Source organism: Malaya genurostris, chromosome 2 (genome assembly GCF_030247185.1).
Source record: "Malaya genurostris strain Urasoe2022 chromosome 2, Malgen_1.1, whole genome shotgun sequence".
In the NCBI taxonomy this organism is placed as follows: domain Eukaryota; kingdom Metazoa; phylum Arthropoda; class Insecta; order Diptera; family Culicidae; genus Malaya; species Malaya genurostris.
Genome location: NC_080571.1, coordinates 197345443 through 197362746, shown reverse-complemented (window position 1 = coordinate 197362746; position 17304 = coordinate 197345443). Strand labels below are relative to the sequence as shown.

General features: G+C 36.7%; 1 protein-coding gene across 8 annotated transcripts in view; it reads left to right on the top strand.

The window, feature by feature from the left end:
* Positions 1-17304, top strand: part of LOC131426917 (CREB-regulated transcription coactivator 1) — an 83003-nt gene that overhangs the window by 25006 nt on the left and 40693 nt on the right. Inside the window, exon 1 of one of the 8 annotated variants that reach the window (XM_058589685.1) lies at positions 791-941. The exons of 6 other annotated variants lie outside the window; for them this stretch is intronic. In XM_058589685.1, coding sequence (XP_058445668.1) covers positions 825-941 — 117 coding nt within the window. In that variant the 5' untranslated portion in view covers positions 791-824. Of the gene's footprint in view, positions 1-790; positions 942-17304 lie in introns of those variants that run through there. One more of the 8 variants, XM_058589688.1, reaches the window with a different exon arrangement.

Genomic DNA, 17304 nt, shown 5'->3' with positions numbered 1-17304 from the left:
ATTCGAAATCAATTCAACTTGTGTGTTATAATCTGAATGGTATCAATACGAATGGCTTAGTAAGTCGAATTATGCATGAGCCGAATAAATAAAAATCTAAATGTTAAGAGTTAGAACTGACATCACAGCCTCGCCTTTTTCTTGGAAGACATTTGTTTATGCTTGTGTACCGACGCATTCACATGGAAGTAAATATATATCAATAGTGTTAAGAATACATTTAAATGTAGCTCATCCATCTGATGGGAGTTGTTGTTTACCCTTCGGACAAATACAACGGGATTTGCGCATCGTGTATTCTTTGCCAACCGAAAGATGATGATCAATATACACACATTCAAGGCCAACCTTTCGAATGTATGCAGACGAGCCGATCGTCTCGCCTGTTTTTCTGAAGTTTTCATTCGCCAATCATTTTTGGGTGTTTGTGCTACAGAGTTCTCGGCTACAGAGCGCAAAAAAATCTACAGGTGTCGAAAATACACAGAATACCTGTAACGTTGGATGGAATGCTGCTTCCTAACCAAACCGGTAATCCATTCAATTTAAAGTGCGAAAGAATCAGTCTGAATTGGAGACGCTTATCGAACACCTCGCGTGAATTAAATTGGGTGTTTTGCTGTGATTTTGATTCAGAACGTTTGCGATCTGTGCAGTGAGAAGTTCAGTTTTTTTCAGTGGGTTAGTTAATGGTGGTTAGCGGACTTGCTGACGGTTTAAGAAAAAAAAATTGGCGGTTTGTTACTCGGATTGAAACGAGTTACTAAACAAATAAAAGTTCACAAACATTTGTTTTTCAAACATCATAAATAACAAGTTTGATAATGACGAATCCAAGGAAATATCGGGACAAAATTAAAATTCAAGAAGAGAAAATGAAGATGCAGCAGTTGGAGTTCGAGAGGACTATGCGAGAGATTTCTCCCATTGTAGTTTCTCGGGTAAGTTTCATTTGCCTCATTTTTGTTGGGCTGATGTTTTGAGAACGAGTCCCATATCGTTCTGATTACTACTAACTGTTGCGTGCTTTTGGTGCATATACAATTCGGCGTAAACATTTTAAAAGAACCTCAAAGCAATCGACAGGTTCTGTTTGTTTACTTTCTCTTTCGACTATATCTGAGTTATCATTCAAATCTTCTTTAAAAAATGGAAATATTATCTTTCATTCTACACGTATATTTTGTAGGTCAATGTGAAAATTAAGTAGTTGTTAATGGAAGAGAAAGTAAACAAAGAGAAACTCTCATTGGTTTATGTGACCTTATGAAATGTTGACATCGAATTTCTCAAATATTTTTATATTTATCTTGTCCTCTATGTTGATGCTGTTCATTGAAATTCATGTATGAGAATGACATTAACTCAACTTTGGTTATTTATTTAGACTCAAACACAATCTTCATACAATCAATGGTCGTTTTTGGGGAGCGGGTTATCTCGCCGGAAGTCGTTTCGCCGAATAGGTCATTTCGCCGAAAAGGGGAGGCGGCCTCTTGCATACAAACCTGTAACCGCCTCGTTTGCCCGGTCTACTCAAAGGTAGGTTTCCTTGCTTTAGTTAGGTCCGAACGAGCGGGAGCGAGGTCGGACAGCACACGAATCAATTCGATGTGGCGAAGCCGCATTAGATAATTTTTCACCTTATAAACGGAAAATACCACATACATTTGCTTGGTAGATACACCTATGCAATTGCTTTGATGCTTAGTGACTAATAGTTCACATGTTTCCTTGGGAACTCCGTCCTGAGGTTCATGAATCAATCTTTATTCCAGAGTACAATAATCAATCTTTATTCAAGAAGTACAATTGTAGGTCAAAAAACGGGCGTTAACGTATTATCATTCCGTTGTGTTCATTTTAAATCAATTCCAATTATAATATTAGGACAATTGCAGGAATCGGCGAAATGACCCTTTCGGCGAAATGACATTCGGTGAAGTGGTCCGTTCGGTGAAATGCCATTCGGCGAAATGACGCTTTTGGCGAAATGACTTTCGGTGAAATGACCCTGATCCCTTTTTTGCACTGGTCTTTAGAATAGAAAGATGTTTGATGCTTGAACGTGAAACTTAAAGTCATATTAATATTCCTGTAAAAGCGGGTCTTGTATTTTTTTCTGTCAAGATTGCAATATCAATTTGTTTTCATGCAACTTAAAAAACCTGTTTTAATCCATCTAGTGGTGCTATACAATGTCTTTCTCATATAACTCATATTTTCATTAACATTACTAAGGGATTCTTAAAAAAATTCGTTGAATCTATATATATAAAAATGCAGAGATCATTCTTTGTAATCGCATCACGTAAGAACAGATGGACGGATTGAGATGCTTTTTTTTTTGTTTGATCACTTTTTACCCCCACCGGGTTCGTACATCAAAAAAATTAGGAAAACTTACCGGAAAAGTGGGAAAAACCAATAAAGTTATTTTGTATGGACAATGGAATTTTCCACTGCAAAAGTCGCCAATGATTGCTAGATCTACAATTGATGTTTGGCGCGCAAGGAGATGCTTAGTATTTCGCCGTTGAAGAAAAGAATACTAGATCTTTGGAAAATCGTTTGGCGCACAACGAGTAGATTTGGGTGGAGATTTTACATGCATGATTGATCCGTCATTTGGAAACACGTGCTTAATAGGGTATCAAAATCATTACTTGCCAAATGACTGTTTTAGCTATACCGTAAAAAGAAGCACAAGTTCTAATGTCATTTACCAGTAGATGTAGTTAGATGAATTATGTTGGCCATCGTGGGCGTGAGTTGAACAAATCAAATTATGTAACGATTTTTTTACGTATCAATTATAGGATTCTGCTGTTGAAATAATGAGTTCAGATGAAAATATTTTCCTTGCATTTAGCATGCTGACGTTTGTTCAGCCGATTCGAGTGAGTTTTCAAGAATGGTTTACTTCAAAACGGATGGTATTCATGACATTTGTAAGCTGCTTAAGCCAAATCATTTCATTTTCCGAACTTTGGATTACTTGACGAATTACCATATGCGAATCGTGAATATCATATCTGAAGGAGAAATCGTGGCATGTAAGAACCATTAGTTGTGAGATCTGCTGTTTTATACATTGGCTTTAACGATAAGAAGAATACTGGTATAATCACTCCTCATGTTCACTCCGCTAGAACAGAATATTGATTCTAACTTAATTCTATGACTGAATACTAAGCAAACCGATGTGGTGGCTCGACGAATGAGAGGCCTTTTGATACAATTCTTGAACGAATATAGCGTTCATGTCAAAGTTAATGGACACAATATTTAATAAAAGGGTAATTTGAACTTTCGAATGTCCAAGTATTTTTCATTTTATCGCTAATTCGTTAATCGAAAATTGATCCTGTCATTATCCTGCTACGAACATTCATCAAACACGACTAAGTAATATCACTAGCGGTGAAGTAGGTTATGGATAACCGTCCAAAATTAATTTATTACTTTCGATAATCCCTAAGGATTTGCTATTAAATTTTAAACGTCTTCAGTACAAATAAGTCTTAATATTCAATGATAAACAACAATCCCCGAGGGCTGCTTTTGGAAATTTGGGGGGTAAATTTAAAGTAATTATCTTGGTTATCTCTTTTTCATCCATCTGTTAATTTATTTATTTGTTTATTTAGGAGCAAGGGAAAAGCTTTTTGGAGCTGAGATTTTGGTTCTCTTTCTCCAGCAGGCATAAAACCTTCTAATCTTTTGTATCAACAAATAACATTTGACCAAATGATACACAACGAAATCTTAAATTACCCTTATTTAAACTACAAAGCTAACTAACAACGATTCATATTGACTAATTATCCTAATAAAACTACCGGGAAAATATTTGGAGAAAACGGGTTTTAATGGCGTTACGAGATAAATTGAAATTAAATCCATCAGAGCAAGTATTGAATACGCGACATATACTCGAAAACGGTTCAATGAACCCATAGTTAGTTCTAGCACGAGGAATTCTGAGAAAGGGATTAAACCGCAAATTACGCCGAAGAATGTCAAAACTAAGCTGTTGTAGGAGATCTGCACTATCAATTCGAGATTGGATGAGGTCCGCGAGGAAAACAGCTTTTTGTGTATCACGGCGGACAGATAGCAAATCGAAGTGTATGTCTACAACGATTTTCGTAGCTTGGAAGATTAAATGGATCTCTCCAGGGCAGGCGACGCAAAGCAAAACGAATGAACTTGTACTGAACAGTTTCAATGAGTAGCTTATCTGTTTGATAATACGGTGCCCAAACAACAACAGCATACTCGCGAACTAGAGCGCAATATAACGATTTCAGACAGTATATGTTATTGAAATTTTTTGAGATGCGAAAGATGAATCCTAGCATCTTTAATGCTTTAGAGAGGGTATATTCTATGTGATCCTTGAAACTAGCAGCACTCCTAGATTCCTAATTGATGTCTCCCGTTTTAGTACAGCTTGCGAAATAGTGTAATCATACATGATCGTGGTTCGTTTACGAGAGAAGGAGATAACGAAGCATTTGAAGGCGTTAATAACCATTCTGTTGACGTTGCACCAGTTAGAAAATACATCCAACTGTGACTGCAAGAAGTTTGAGTCTTTCAGATATTTGATGAGATGAAACAGTTTGAAATCGTCGGCGAATGATAGCTTCATGCATTGCAATGCGAAATTCAGATCATTTAGATATAGCAGAAATATGAATGGTCCTAGATGGCTTCCCTGAGGAACACCAGAGCTCACGATGAATGATGGAGTAACGCAGTCGCCAATTCTCACGGTCATACTGCGACCAGTCAGATATGATTCAATGCAATCCATCATCCCACATGTCAAATCTTTAGTTTGAGAGAGATCTACAATCTCTGTTGAATACACTGACTCGAAGGATGAGATGGCAAACGGTGCATTTGTTTAGTTTTTGCGTAACAAAAGCATTGAACATATCCACAATAATTCTTGATGATATTTCTTCTTCGGAACGAAGTTATTGTGTTGGATATGAATTTGTCGTAATTCGTTTATTGTAAGCCAAGTAATCAGTAAAATAATGGAAAGAAACATTAACGTTTGGCAACTCTGCTGTTCGAAAACACAAATTTAGAAAAATAATTTCAGGCGAGACGAAGTTCGACGGGTCAGCTAGTATTGAATAAAAATAAAAAAGTTTGTTTGGGCATACAATAGCATAACTTTTTAAACTAAGACAAAATGAATTCTTCGTGTTTTGCATTTTCGCTCTGAATGGCCGTTTAAAATTAAACAAATATCACCCTGTTGTCTCGAACTGGAAGTGAGATCCGAACAAAGACCAATTGCCGTCTATTTTTATATACGTTATAAATTTTAGTCTTAGTTTGTGAAAAACGACTCAGCTGCTTCTGAGAAAATGAACAGCTTTCCTTTTTTGAGTTTTCGACTACTATTTCCGGTACTTCTGCAACCGGGAGTCACGATATCTATATGACACACTATCCTGTATTCCCGGAATCGGAAGCCATTAACTTATGGAAACATAATACTTTTCATTTGAATCTGAGCTTTCGAAGATCGGTTTAGCCGTTTCTGAGAAATTGGAGTGATTTCCGGTTTGGAACACACCAGCACTTTTCCGTTACTTGCGGAATCAGGAACGTTTATCCGGTATGCTCAAAGTCAATGTATTTGGTCATAAACTTACCTTACCTGCCTATCTGAAGAATTGTACGGCTATTTGAATGTATTTGGCTTGATTTTTCCGTGTCATGTACAAAAAAAAACGCTTCTGGAAATGGTATCCGAATGAAATTGGTAGTGTTATATAAAACTGTAAGACCTTTCATTTGAACCTAAGGTTTCTAAGAAAATCGAGTGCACTTTTTTAGCTCAAACTAATCACCAACTAACTAACTAAGTAAACCACGTAACTTTCGAACCGGAAGACGGATCCAGAAGAAATTCAATAGCACGCTATGGGACTACAAGGCCTTAAATTTGAGTCCAAGCTGAAAAAAATCGGTTTTGCGATCTCTGAGAAAATCGGGTACCCGTTTTCTTTATATTTTTTGTACATTTTACCCCGGAACTTTCGATCCGGGTAAAATTTAATAGCAACTGGAAGTTCGATCCGGGTAAAATTTAATAGCAACCTATGGGACAAAGAGATCATTCATTTGAATCTAAGAATCTGTGAAAATCGATCCAACCATCTCCGAGAAAATCGAGTGCATGTTTTTGTTACATACACACATACGAACACACACAAACATTTGCTCAGTTCGTTGAACTGAGTCGAATGGTATATGACATTCGGCCAGCTGGGTCTTTATATGAGATAGGCAAAATGTTTGTCACAATGACAAAATTTAAAAAATGTATTGGTATAACATTTCTCGATGGAAAACTATTCTAGCAAGTAATATAAAATTCTGAGAGATCGAATAAAATTGAAAAATCTGTTTCAATCTTCCTAGTTGTGTAATTATATCATTCTCATAAGCGTATGTATAACCCTGAAATTTTAAATCGCTATTTCCGGTGCACCTGGAACACCAGATAATAATCGAAAACAGTTTGTTTGGCCATCATCTAGTTGAATATACGAATCTGATTAGTATTGATAGGTGTTTTGGAAATTTCGTGCCTTTTTCGTGTCGTAACTTATAAAACGGTTTGAAATTTTTACGTAGGCCGCTACTTATATTTCGGGAACTGGCCACACTAATGTCAATAGCTCAAATCTGGCAACACCAAAATAAAGTTTGACATTTTTAACATGAACGTACTCAGAACGTTTTAATGTACAAGCGGTATTTGTGTTGTTTACAATGAGTTAAAAAAATCAATTTAGCTAAAAAATGTAAATTTCAAGAGAAGGATTTCGTTGCGATTATTTTTCAGAACTTTTGACGTGGATTATCTCAACAAGAGTGTGTCGATGAACTTAGTTCTTTGTATGGCAATGAAGCACCATCAAAAACCACTGTATATCGCTGGTATAGTGAATTCAATCGTGGTCGTAGTCAATTATTTTTCCAGAAACCATGGTTGTTGTGCTTGAACTGATAATGCAAGATCGTCAAGTAACATACCGTGAGATAGAGGCATTCTTGAGCATTAGTTCCACACGCGTGCATTTGATATTGCATGAGCATCTGATCGTTAGAAAAAGTTTTGTTCTCGTTGAATCCCGCACAATTTGACAATCGCTCAAAAAAAGGCTCGTGTCGATTTAAATGTTTAAAAAATACGATCGCGGTGCATCACCCGACGTATATAAGATCGTAACAGGTGACGAATCATGGATGTATACGAATGATCCGGAAACAAAACAGCAATCGGCTGTATGGGTGCTCCAAGACGAGCCAAATCCAAGTTGTTTGCGCACGAAGCACTTCTAAGCAAATGATTGCCTGTTTTTTCGAAAGATCGGGTTATGTGGCAACTGTGCCGCTGGAGCAACGCAATACGGTTTGTAGGAGTAGGCGACATATAATACCGTTTTCGTTTTTGAACCTACACGTGGGCGACTCTGACTCCGAGTAAAACGAGCACGTGGTACGCGCCCTAAACAACAACTCATGAAAAAAAGAAAAAAATAAACAAACTCGCATGGATGCGTGGTGCGACCCGACAAAATTTTCAGAGCGAAACTACTCGATTAGAGTCCGATCTAGAGCGACCCCAGGTTGCTAAAACAAACCCATTAAAAATTGTTTGGGCGACTCTGGGTCAGCCTCGGGCTGCTCTGATCAATAAACGAAAACGGTATAAGTTGGAAGCATCGCCTTTTTACCGAATCGATCATTTAGTTGAATTGTGGTATTTTGTGCTGTTGCAGAAAAAAATCAGGACTGTCCGTTGTTTGTATTGTTCATATTTGTTTAACAATTGTTTCATTTAAACTGATATATTTTTCATGTAGGGGATACGTATCGTAAAAAAATCGCATAACTTCGAAAGGTCGTATAAACAATCTCGTAACTTTGAAACCGAAATCGAAACTTTCATTCCCATGGCAGATGCTCGGGAATTGTTTCAAGTTTCGTTGAAAAATTGAAAATTAATTTAAATTTTTAACTTCAGTTTCATCAATATAAAATAATGTATTGATTTGGAATTGGTACGGGATTTAATAGCTCCACATTGGTTGCATTCACTGCTTCGGACAATACTCGACGTGGATTACTGTTGGTCGGACCACACAGTGCACATTGATGAATCTGCTGGTGGCCCCAGTGTATTTGGTATTAGTTATTTTGCCCTGTTCACTAGCACGATGCGGCCATAGAAACCGCCATTAAATTCCGTACTTGTCGATTTAGTGTACTACGAATTAGTAATTGTACCGCTCGAAAAACTAAAATGAAAACGAACTCTACTATTGCAAGCAAAACTCCAGAAAGAGCATCCGTTTTTGTTTAATTTGAACAGTATCTAATAATATTATATCATAAGCACATCCTGTTTGAACATTTCAAAGATTGTGAATTAAACCATCTATCTGGTATTGAAGCAGCGATGCCATCCGTAGATCAACGGATTCATGTCTTTCCCACGGATTTTCGGATAAACCTATTATAATCTACTGATTTTGCATTATTTCTTCAGAAATCTCCAGATTTCGCATTGATGCTCCAAATATGTACGGAAAATAATTAAATACGGTAACATAATCTCTTGTCTCCTGAAAACATTTCTTTTGTTGAGAGATTTCTTGGCACAATTCAGTTTGATTAAGGTAATTCGCGAAAATGTATTTCAAAGCTTACATCGCTCATTCGGCAACATTCGTGAAACCGAAGGTATAAATTTGATCATTGACCCTCCTATGAGAAAATAGAATACGGTTAGGAAAATTGTGACTTGTCGGTTGTGCCACTTACACGATTATATCTTCCAACAGTGTTCGTCATGGACTTGGCGATCGAATTAAATAACCCAATAGTAGCTAATTGTTTTACGTTTCGCCTTCGGCTCATCAGGCCATTTACAGATTATGTTGGACTGCTAAGCATAGATAAGTCAAAGGCGAAACGTGCTCTTAAGGCACAAACCGGTACTCATGAGGCACCGAAACCTGAATGACCAATAAGTAGCTTTCTAACGCGGCAAACATTTCCGGTGTCCTTCAAACAAGCCTAAGATTGTTGAAATTGGTTAAGTCATCTCCGAGAAAACTGAGCGGTTAATAAAATGTGCGATATATCGGTTACCTCACTTTCATCACTATCACATCGTCGAAACCGGAAGTGCCATCAGCCATTTAATTTTCGAACTTGATCAATGACCCGATAGTAAGAAAGTGCGGTATTTCTGGAACCAGACGAGTCCGTTATTTGATCTTCGAACTCTGTCAATGACTTAATACCCATTAAGTCATCTCCGAGAAATTGCTGGTCAATAAAAATCAAGATATGACACAATTATACGTAAGCATTAGTTACTTTGCATATATTTAATGCTCTTAAAAGTATTCAACTATTTAGTCACTGCTGCAGTCATTGTGATTTTGTTACAAAAGATTACGAAGCATATTCAAAAAAGTAAGGACCGCTCACTTATAGTTCAAATATGACAAGTTTTAACACGTCTTCCCGTGATTCAGTAGTCATTTGCCTATCTCTACGTGCAGTACGCAATGTTCGGAACATTCCTTACTTCCGCCAGCTGTGAAGTTCTTGCTGTAATAAAATTTTGGTTTGCAGCGGTACTAAAATGCTGGAAAATGAACAGCGATTATTTGAAAATATAAAGTGTAAGAAAATATGCTGATAAAAACCTTTCCATATAGTGATATTATTTCTATAATAACTGGATGTTCTTGACTGCCCCGCCGCTTTGATCAAGCCGCAAGTTTTATTGTTTAGAAATTTCTTATTATTTTTTTATTGAATGAAATTCCGGGCAATTAGGAAATTTCATTAGCATCGAGACATAATCAATCACCTTGGAGTAGTGGCAGAAGGACAAATCACAAATTACCATGAAGACATAATCAATCACCTTGGAGTAGTGGCAGAAGGACAAATCAAACCAAAAGATGGCTTTGCTCTTATGTTTGCGAATGAACGACAATACACGATTATTCGATGTAAACTTCTGATACGATCGTCGAAGATGTGTCAACCAGTCTCCATTTCAATCCACAACTGCAAATCACTCGTTATATAATGGCATTTTTCGCGATGTTAAACGGGAAGCTGATTAAAATCGAGTTTGACGTATGTTTCGTCATCGAAACAAAGGGCAGCCATTGTGATCTGGTCGTACAAGAGCCTTGCAAGCTTTTTGGCCGCGAAATTGTGCATCATGTTCCGGTTCGGATGTTTACTAGGCGTTTATCGACTTGTGCCATTCCTTGGCTAGAATGTTCCGTTTGGAAGTTGACTGTTATTTTTTTATACACTCATGGTTTCCCTGGTTTGACAAGCTGTTGATTTCAGCATCTTCAACGAAACGTCGGGTACTTTAAAAATAAAATGTCTAACTGAGAAAAGCCGTAAATTACAAAAGCAATAATTATAAGCACATTCTAGAAGACTATCATATATATGTGTTACGAATGATCCTGCTAACGGAAAGCACACCATCCTACCACACGACATTATAACGTCTTCATTAGTATGATAGTATTCTTCAGAAGTGGACCGAGCCGTTAAATTTCGAACGGATGGTATGGTCAATCTTTTGGGCAGAACATCACAATTAAGATATTGATATTTACGCAGTTGTTCGAGTGGCTCATGTTGTAGGCTAATGAGTCGAAGGCGAATAAAACACTAATACGTGTTTGTAAGTATCTGTTCCATAGAATCATTGTTATTTCAAAAGCAATACTTGATTCTATTAGAGAACTTGCACAATTTTAATAGGATCTATTGTCACCGAAAGAACATTCAGAATAGAATTTTTCTTTTTGGCACACATAAACCGACTGTTCCTTGCATGGAGGAACACTCCATTTTTTTTTTCAAGAAAGAAGCTCTCTCTTGACCTTCGTCGTGGAGAACGTGTAAACGACTTCCGCCAACATAGGATAGAACTTTTTGGTCATATACAATGACGCAAATCCGTCGAAGAAACCGGTTTGTCGAGAAGCAAAGTCGCAATCGTTTCAAATGTACTTTTTGGAATTTTGGAAACAGGCTTGTTTTTTTCGGATTTTCCCTTCGCTTACGTTTCAGAAAAAACAGGATGAGATCACTTGAAAAGCCTGTATTCAATACTATCTTACAGATTATTCGTACGAAAGAGAACTGAGATCAATTGTCAGTTCGATTTTAGATGTTTGTTTATAAAAAATTACAGACGAACTGATGAACGTGTTTGTACTGTAATAGTAAAAAAATAGTAAGAACGTAAATTGTTCAAGAGATTTTTAGGACTTCGAGATGTTTCAAATTCACAGCTCTCGTAATCTTAACGGCGACAATAATTTAAGAGATTACGATTGTTTAGTTTGCTAAGAGGTTAATTTTTTTGCCTAGACCTTGTCAAGATCTTTTTTCAGAAGTCCGTTTATTCTGCGTCCCTCTGATACCCTCTCTGATTAAATCCTTCTAGTTCTATTTTTGCGCTGAACTGACATATCTGCATCATATTTGTTGATAGAGCATGCACAAATTAAGCTTCGTAACCGTTGATTTCAAAACTTATTTTGACAGCGTTACAATTGAATCGTCACTCAACACTTACTGAGTTACTGAGTACAGCCCATTGTAATCGTTTGAATTTGTGGTATTCTCTGTGAAACACGATGACTTGCGAGACGTTTCAACAGAGAATATATTTTCGAAAATTGTTTATATTTTCGACTAGAAAGCGTTGAGCGACTTCGGTCAACCAAGTTGCCACAATTCCACCCAGGGCTACTGCAGTGCGTTGGGGTGTTGTAATCAGTTATGTACATGTAAAACTGCTGAGCCGGAAGCGATTATCGATCGTTTTACTTATTTATCCATTAACAGTAGGTCCAATTACTGTGAAAACGCCCGTTCGTATTTCATACATTTGCCGAATTCGTTCTGATAGGTGAATGAGTGAACTGTAAATCACAGACAAACATTGTTATTCGAGTTTCTTCCACATTGCTGGTGCCGTTTGCTGGGGGTGTGCACTTTGATGAGCGCGCCGAGCGCTCGGATTGTTAGTGGATGTTTTTCAACTGGGCTAAAATCTCAATGGATTAGTAGCTTCCGTTTTCAATGTGTTTGTGTCGGACTCACACACGATCCGATCCTGCCTGCAGGGAAGCGCGCGAACAACTAAAACCAAATGTAAATAAAAACAAAACAGAGGAGAAAAAAAAACTTGTTGCTATTTTAGTCGAGTAAACGCGAATGCACTCATTGATCGGCGTCAGATTAAAATAGTTGTTGATAAATAATTCGCCTCCCGGCCATACCATGATAGTATGGCGCGTTGATATTCGTGTTGATAAGGTAGAGCAAGATGAAATGATACCGATTAGCCTAGCCGGGTAAGACGGATCAGTGGCAGATTAGGCGAAATGAAACCCGTTAAGCTAAATATAATTTACACACAAGCGTCATTTGTTTTCGTTTTTATTAGCAATAACAATCATGAAAATAATTATAAATGATAAATGCTAATGCGATCTAATTTTAGTTGGCGTTTGGCTGCGAATTATCGACTTCAAGGAGAATTTTTTTATCAGATATAGAAACTATCAATGCACTCGTTCTATGGAGCGAATCGGTTATAATGCGTTGAATAATTGTACCTGTTCTGAAAATCCGATCAATTGAAAGATATAGAAAAAGTAAACAATGGAAGAAATTTGAATGTGCAAAAGAAGTATTGCAATTTATTTTTCTGTGTTATTGTTTTTAAGACCGAAGAAAACATATCAGAATTGAACACGTCGTAATCCGTTGACTGACATCACAGAGAACAGACATCCAAGTAGAGATATCAAATTGTGTAAGAATTTCAACGGTTGTTTTGAAAAGCAATCACCAAGTAGCAATTCTCCTGTAAAGGCGCTTTGAGCAGTCCCGTAATCCCTTATGGTCCCTTGCATTAGAGCTTCCATGTTATGATAATTAGACCTGTGCGCCGCCGCCGCCGCCACCGATAATTTCGACACGCCGCCAATTTACGAAAAATATACTTAGCGCGCCGGTTATCACATTTTAATCATGTCGCCGATTATATTACATCAGCCGAAAAAACGATTTTATCAATGTGGAAAATTGTTTACAGTTTTCATGGAAATTCATTGAAATAGTCAATACTTTTTATTACTGATCTTCAATTAATCACACTCAAATTCATCTCAATTTCTACTCTAATTCGCTGCATTCGAAGTCATTTATCATTTATTGTAGGTCGAGAAAATAGTAAAATAGAAAAATTGTTCACACAGGACAATTAATTAAATAAAATTAATAATATGTTTATAATTGATCACGCCGAATCGCGCGCCGATATTTCCAGGAAATGGCGTCACGTCTATTCGCCGCTGCCGCTGGTCGAAAAGACGCTTTAGCCGCCGATGTTGACAATTTCAGGGTGGCAAGTGACCGGGAAAATCGGGAAAAGTCGGGAATTTCGTTTCACCGGGAAAAAGTCGGAAATTTTAGTGCAAATCCGGGAACATATTTACTAGCCCTATTCGTAGTACATCATGATTTTCCTGATTAAACAAATGAAAAGTTGGAGGCAATACTTCATTCTGTGTTTAAGTGAGAAGTTCAGTAAAACTTTTGAAACATCGTATTGTCCCACACAGGTTTTATGGTACACAATCCATTGGAGATGGAACCAACATTCCATGTTTCGTTCAACAATTGTAAGAGTTTGGCAGCAATTTTTAATGGATCAGAAAGCATTTCTTAGTTGTTATCAACAACAGCAGATCGAACTGATGCTTTCGTTGGATTTCTGTTAAATTTCACATTAAGTTTATGTTAAATATCATTACCTATGGATTTCATAGTAATATTCACAAGAACGCGGGTGTTGATGTCGACGAAAACTCAAACTTAGGTCATCTCAGTCACTGGAGGCATACATTGTTGTTGTTTTTCCAGAGCGACAAGAGTCCATTTTAAGAATTTTAGAAGGATTTTGTTCTGTTTCGCCAAAATTCAATTTTGAAAGAATATCGTATATGTTGTTAGATGAAATCGGGAGGAGAATTGTTTCTTGTTCATTTTTAACCTATACTTTTTTTAGACTATACTAGGCTAATATAGTATTGGAACACACTAGAGATGAGCAATCCGTTCACGAACAGTTCAACAAGTTATTTATCCTCGAAGAGTGAGTGAATTTGAGTTCTTTATTCAAGAATGATAATTTTCTATATAGAAATGAAAAAAACGAATTGTTAGAGGATGTAAACAAATTAGTTGCGTTTTTCGGAATGTTTTCTGGTTTGAGGAATCTGGTAGAAGTTACATACATTCGTGACCTTTGATAGCGTATAGAAAGAGAATGATTGTTGGTAGAAATACATGCCAAAAGTACTCACTATTTTAGAATCTGTAATCTGTAGCTCTCATATTATTTGCGAAGAAACATACAAAGTTTCAGAATAACGAAACCAAAAAGGTTGAAAAAGGGATAAAATAAATGATATATAAAAAATAAGAATGAAATAACGGTTCAATAGAACTAATTCTTTCGGTGGAACTATTAAACTTTGAGCTATCCTTTGTAATGAACAGTTTTGCCCATCTCTAGAATACACTCCTAGTTTGAATTCTAAGAGTCTTTAGAACTACTGATTTTGCAGAAAGCCTTAACAAGACTTATTTAGTGGTTGTCTTACAAAAGACTGAATAGTTCGGATAATAACAATTTCAATTTTAATTATAAGGCTTTAAATTTAATTCTTAATTATTTGGCTTTTAAATGACTGATGGTATTTCTGGCTACCAAGAAAACACTAACAATAATCGAATTTGGGGTAAAAACTGAACTAAAGAGAATTATTGAAGAGAGCATGAATAAAATGTGTTGAAGATATATCACTTCTATCATATCCGCTGGCCAGCTATGTTTCTTGTTTTAATCATACTGTTACCTCGAATTAATTTGAAATAGTCAAAAAGATTGAGTTTTTATCTTGAAGAGCTAGTACATACGAATAACATTAGTAGCAAAGTAACAGACGAAATAAAAATGGAATACATTGAGCTGGGTGGTATCGTTGGTTCTAAAGATGAATATTTGGACAAATTATGGATGAGGTTTTTAAACGTCGTTCCAAGGATTATTTAAATCTCAAATCTCCTATTAAGCAAATACTCATACTTAAACAAAAACGTTTTGAAAGTGTTGTGGCTCTGCGTTTCGTTGATAATGCTATATTGAATGCTGGGAGCGTAATTAACAAATCAGCACTCAAAATCATATAATCGATACAAGGAGGGTGTCGAACCGAAGAAACAGTTTCTAATCAAGATTAGAGCTTATATTTTCACTCTGTAGATCTCCACCTGTTCACCCTTTTCACAACCGGAAGTCGGATCCGGATGAAATTCGTATGGGACCACAAGAAAATCGGTCCAGCCATCTCTGAGAAAATTGATCGCCCGAAAACGTTACATACATACATACACAAATTCTGATCTTCATGAACTGATTCGAATGGTATATGACACTCAGCCCTCCAGGCCTTGGTTTCGAAATCGGTTTTCGCAGTGATTGCATAACTTATCTATATGAGAAAGCCAAGAACGACTTCTTCCCATTGTTATGTGCACTTGGCATAATGAATATTTCCTACTTCTAAATCGAGAAACCCAAAAAATATTTTATTTCTCAACTCTCGATGTTCTTTCGGATATGGGATTTCTAGAAATATTCAAAAATATACTGAACATAGGCGATTTGAGCCTGTTCTAAAAACCGGGAATTTTTTGTCTTGCGCACCGGGAAAACCGGGAAAAACCCGGGAAATTTAAATCGTCAATTCACTTGCCACCCTGCAATTTTCATCGGCGCACAGGTCTAATGATAATTCTTGCGTACGAAGTCGTGCGCAACGGTGATATTCAACGGATTTTTACATGTATGCTTTGTACAGATTTTTGAAAAAGTATCTACTAGATTGGATGTATGTTCTCTGTGACTGTAAGTCGAGTAATTGGTATAGTCACCCAAAATATGGTCAAACTTGTCAATTTGATTTTTAAAATTGTCCCGAGTAAATCTTTGCTTAAATCACATTTTGCAGATCTTTTCATCTTGATTCGTGCTCCGAAATGTTATGTCTTTATGGAAGTGCCGAAAGAAAAGAAAATTAGTGACGGGTTTATGGTAAAAATGAGAAAACAGTCATATCTACTTAGTCAAACTATAAGGTACTATACATTCAACATTTATGATTTTGAACGATTAGTGGAATGACCTAAATCGATCAAAAAGAAAAAAAAATGTTTCCGTTTAATTCCACTATATTTAATATAGTGGAATTGAATGTACACAATATTTTATTTTCGATATATTTACTATATATTATTTTTACGTTTGGGCCTCGGCTCAACAGTGAAGGCTATGTTTTCTATGTATATTGCTAAAAAAATCCCTGAACAGACGTGAAGTTTATGATATTAGCAAAATACTTTTTTCCCCGTAAAACGGGAAAATAAGAAAATAGTTATGTGCACTTAGCAGAATCCGGTACCTAAATAACTATTCAGTACTTCGGTAAAGTCGTGGAATGATCTGCGAGATCTGTGAGGAGAGGAGGTTTTGAACGTACATAACTCTCTGCTCTGATAGAATTGTTATCTGATCATAAGTACATCTTTTTTGATCATCCAAACGTTAAATTAGATATTATCACATATCGTAATCCCAAATCTATAAACTGGGACCCCTATGAAGAGGGCTTGGCGACTAGATTTTATGGGTATCAACCAACAATTGAAACCCCAATTGATTTGGAAAATGTTGTCGACGAGACAAATTCACTCATAGTTGCGGCATATGAAGAGGCTTGTCCACTTCGGATTGTGCGAGCTACTAGAGGAACTCCTTGGTGGAATTCTGAGCTTGCTAGACTAAGGAAACTATGCAGAAAAGCTTGGAACCACCGAGACAGAGATGGATCGGAGGCATTCGTGTCGGCTCGAAGGGCTTACAAAAATGCTATTCAATCGTCTGAGCGAAGTGGTTGGAAAAGCCTCTGCACAAATATCTCTGATCTCAACAAGTCTAGCAGATTTTTTCTCTGATCTCTGATCTCAACAAGTCTAGCAGTTATTTTCGAAGTCTAAGGACTTTAATGTCGGTTTCCAGAACTTCAGATGGTGAGTCCTTGTCTGATGAAGGTGATGTACTTCACT